Source organism: Saccostrea cucullata, unplaced genomic scaffold (assembly GCF_032062105.1).
Source record: "Saccostrea cucullata isolate Sc308-1 unplaced genomic scaffold, CSIRO_AGI_Scuc_v1 ctg8041, whole genome shotgun sequence".
Lineage (NCBI taxonomy): Eukaryota > Metazoa > Mollusca > Bivalvia > Ostreida > Ostreidae > Saccostrea > Saccostrea cuccullata.
Genome location: NW_026927153.1, coordinates 20,361 through 25,146, shown reverse-complemented (window position 1 = coordinate 25,146; position 4,786 = coordinate 20,361). Strand labels below are relative to the sequence as shown.

General features: G+C 33.9%; 1 protein-coding gene across 1 annotated transcript; it reads right to left on the bottom strand.

Annotated features, from left to right (window-relative positions):
* Window positions 1-863: 863 nt before the first annotated feature.
* Window positions 864-2,586, bottom strand: LOC134273600 (protein unc-13 homolog C-like). The gene has a single exon (XM_062755787.1). It carries the CDS (start codon window positions 2,440-2,442, stop codon window positions 1,963-1,965), a length of 480 nt encoding a protein of 159 aa, XP_062611771.1. The 5' UTR covers window positions 2,443-2,586; the 3' UTR covers window positions 864-1,962.
* Window positions 2,587-4,786: the final 2,200 nt, after the last annotated feature.

Here is a 4,786-nt window from a genome sequence, read left to right as displayed (position 1 = left end):
TTATTGTCACCTTTTTTGAAAATAGGCACAATTACAGATGATGACCAACTTTTCGGGAAAAAACCTGTGTCTAAAATACAGTTAAAAAGTTTACTTAACAAGGGAAGTAGGTATTCCTGGAATTCAATAAAATATTCATTCAATATCCCATCTTCGCCATGCGATTTTCCTTGCTTTAAATTACTAATAGCGCTTTTAATTTCATCTTCACAAATTTCTTTATCAAGTTCTTCAAAAACACATTCACCACCTACATTTGCACCATTCGAGTTACCGATTTCTTCAATTTGAGTGATATCTTTGAAGTGCTCATAAAAAGTTTCTATTGATACTTTTGAAGTTGATTTTGTTCTTCTATTAAATATGGCAAAAAATTGTTTGGGATTATTTTTCTTCAATATGTTTAACCTATTTCCTTCTGCTTGTTTGTACAATCTTTTAAGCTTTGTTTCTTCTTTCTTGTAAATGCGTTTTTTATTAATCAAATCCGAGTGATTTTGTATATTTTTACAGTTATTGAATGTACGTAAAGCTACAATATAATCTCTATAAAGATCTTTTAAGTTTTTATCAAACCAGGGCTTATCATCTGAACTTAAGAAAGTGGAGTGTTTTGATCTTTTGCCAGAAGTTCTATGGTAATGATCAGTATTTACACGAAAAAAAACTACAGTGGACCTTCAGATATCCGGACGCCAGATATCCGGATGCTTCAGTATCCGGACGATTTTTCATCGGATCGAAATTTTAAAATGTTATTCTGTCTTGTTAAACTGGTGATTCAGATATCCGGATGCTTCACATATCCGGACAAATTGACTGGGAACCAAAGCGTCCGGATAAATGAGGGTCCACTGTACCTACATCAACATTCAACATATCAGTAATTTTTGCAATACAATTGTCTAGATAATTTTGTGTAGAAATTCCATTAAAATCCACATGACTATACATGTCGTCTAATGAATTGAAAAAGTCTTTGCATGTTTCACTATATGTTGGATCCCATTTGTAAATACTACGGGTTTTATAAACATGCGAATTAGTGTTTTCAGAAGATTCCATAGACAAAGAGCATCTCAATTCGATATGTAAAGGTGCATGGTCTGAAAATGTAGTAAAGTTACAGACAATAAATTTACTAATAGAATCAAACATGTCAGTTGTGGTCAATAAATAATCTATTGTACTAAGACCACGAGCACCATTAAAAGTAAAGTCGTTGGAATGTCCACCACTATGCCGACCGTTCACAATACGCACACCTGTGGCTTTACACAACGACAGTAACCGGTTTCCGTATTCATTGTGACCTAGATCTGGGTTGACCCTCGCAGTCAGCTGATCGTCAGTTCTGTATTGTAATGTGTTGTTCACCGATGCATGTAACTCATCATTCAAGATAAAATCAGGCAAAGATTTTGTTCTACTGTTGAAGTCACCAAATATAAAAACATCACCAACCAACATATAAAAGCTTAATAGTTTTTCTAATTCCTCAAATAAATTAATTTCATTCTCTTTGAAAAATACAGAATTGTAAGGGGGGAAATATGTAAAAGCAATGTATATATCATTATCGTGATTACAAAAATCTTTATCTATTTTTAGCCATATAATTGTATCATAAACAGCTTCAACAAAAGTAATGTATGGAATATATTCATTTCTTATAAGTATAATAGTCCCCCCACCATGCATAGTTCTAGTTTTCCTAGGAAAAATGAACGCTTTGAAATTCGGATCGTCGATTTTATAATCCTTTTCAATCCAGCATTCAGATAGGCAAATTATGTCATACGTACACAAAAAATTTCTCAAATTGTTATCTTTCCATTTATTGTCAAAACCTCCGTGTAAATTCCATCCTATGATTCGTAATACATCTTGGCTCTCCTGACCCCTCTATTTTCCCCTACCACCTCTGCCACCTCTTCTGAATCCTCTTGCACCCCCCTCTGATTAAGGATACTCGTACTCCGGCGTTTCAGATCCAGCATCAATGTATAACTCTCCATCGATGTAAAGTTTGTCTTTAACAAGGGATGCCTTTTTTTCATCTTCCTTGGCCTTCTTATAAATGGGGTACAGGCCCTTCCTCCGTTCTTGTATTTCTTTTGGGAATTGTTCACCGATCGACAGGTGTGTTCCTTTAAGTTTGAAGGCATTTTTGCGGATGAGTTCACGCTGGGGGAATCTGTTGAATTTTGCTACAATCGGGCGTGGTTTTACGTTGTTTCTTCTGCCGATTCTGTGTGCCCTTTCTATTAGAATGTCATCCTCTAGTTCTAACTTGGCAGAGCATATTCTCTTAACAATAACTTCACAGTTTTCTTGCTCCCCTTTTGGTGCCTCTTCTACTCCGTAGAATAGTAAATTGTCTCGCATTGATCTGCATTGAAGGTCAAGGATATCATTTGTGAGTCTAGCGTTCTGCTTCATGGAATTTTCTAATGCTGTTTTCAATTCAGAAAGATCATTGAGTGCTTTTGAGGTGTTTTTATCGTTAGTGTCCAGTGATTTTTAAATAAATTCTTGGCTTTTTTCTACCTCCAAGACACGAGTGTTTAGACTTTTTATATCATTTTTCAGACTTGACAGGGAACTCTCAATCGATTCTAACTTTTCAATTTTTTTGCTCATAACATCTAACTGGGAAAACATTCCTTGAACCTACTGAGGGGTAGCCGGAGGGGAAGTGTTCGATTGAAAATTTTGGAATTGTGATTGCATAGGTGTCATAGGTACTGATTGCATGGGCTGCATTGGCTGCATTGGTTGCATTGATTGTAACTGATGATACGATAGGTTACCTACTTGTTGGATGTGCTGTAATTCAAAGTCGGCACTACTGTTCTGACTGTTCTGACTGGCCGCCATTTTACCCTGTGCAAGTTTCTTTTGTTTCTTTTTCTTAGGTGGTTTAGAGGGTGAAGGCGACCCAAAATTCATATGAACCGTCTGAACCGATACTACATACACAGTACTTACACATTCACATAATATCCCAACCGAAGAGTAATGTTACTGGGAGTGAGAACACAATAAATGTCGTAAATTATCTCAGTGTAAAAAACATGTCCACCTCTGTCCATGTCACGTGATACACCAATTAATATCATCATTGTTATGAGTCATTTGCAGCTGCAGTTTGGTATCGTTTCATTTGTTTGCTGGTCTATGGGAACATTTTAAGAAAATGCATAAAGCCATACACGAAGAATATTTTAACAATTTTTTAAGGGGGGGAGGGGGGGTCTGGAAATGAGGATACTTAATGATTAACCATGGGAACTGTTGTTGTCCACCTGGTCAATAACTATAAAAAATACAAGTTTAGAGTTTTTTAGAGTGAGATTTTTGTCTCAGTGTGACAAAGGTTCTAGCACAAGAAAGCTGTAGAATTTGGCTTCATAAACTGTGGAGTAAAACAGCAATAATTAATCATTCATATGCCTTAGAATAGATATGCTGGGTTCAGCCACAAACAAGGAGCAAATTATATTAGTACAAGGCGTAAGAGTCGCACAAGGGTAAGAAGCTGTTACTACTATCTCAGAATGTCTCTAGATTCATACTGGTCCTTTATAAATGAAATTAAACTTCACAAATTGTTAAGAAAATAAATCAACCTTCTCAGATTGAGTTTGCGATAACTTCCTAGAATTGACTGGGATGCAAATTAAAGCTTGTAAATTAGCATTTAAATAGAAATATTAATAATTTCAAGCTCTAATGGACTAAATTCTCTACCCTTAAATGTCGTAATACTCTCATTACTGACATATTAAAGCATTTTATTGTCTAAAAGCATTACCCAGGGGAAACAAAATTCATTAACTAACCAGTACTTAATAAACAAAGATTACATTGGGGGAAAGTACCTTTTAAACAAGTAAAAATTAAAATAATAGAATATTTTAATTAAATACTGGGGTGGAAAGATGTACGAAAACAGTAGAAATAGAATGACAATTAAAGAAAAAAAAATAATAATGATAAAAAAAATAAAATAAAATATTTTAAATTAATTCTTTTAATTAATTTAAATGAAGGGAAATAATTCTTACAAAATCTAAGGTCATAAATTAGGACACATTCAACCCTTACATGCTAATGGTAATAAATTAGAGTTATGACGAAATAAATTGAGTATTTAACAGTAATGCATCTTTAATGTATTCAATGTCAGTGATGTCACACACCTACAACATACTCCAGACTCTATATTCTCAGATATTTAACCTAATTTCATCATTCAAAATTGTTGTACATGACCAATCCATTGTCATTTACACATAGGTATGTCCATTGCCCACCAACTTATCTGAACTATTTTGCATGTGTGAATGATGGTATAAGAAGCATTGTAGAAGGAAGTGTCAAGTAACATAAACCAACTAAAAAGCCCAGTAAAGACATATATTTGCTTGCTTATTGTCATGATTTACAACCTGTTTCAGAGTACATAATCCTCAAAGTTCAATTGCCAAAATTTAATGTAGAGTATTCTATGTTGTAGTTTTGCACCAAAACACAAAAATCAACAGATTGATCTTGAGTCTGCATCACAAAATCCCTAATTTTTTTTTATAATCATAATAACTCTCAAATGATTATATTATGCTGATTTGTATTGGATATGATAATATCTAAGGTTTGTAAGGTAACATAATTGATAAGGCACATATTTTATCATGATTGATCAAAATAAGTTTTACAAAGCAGTCTTTGGGACAGGTATACCCCAATTTTAGTAATATCAAGTTTTACCAAAATTCTTGGC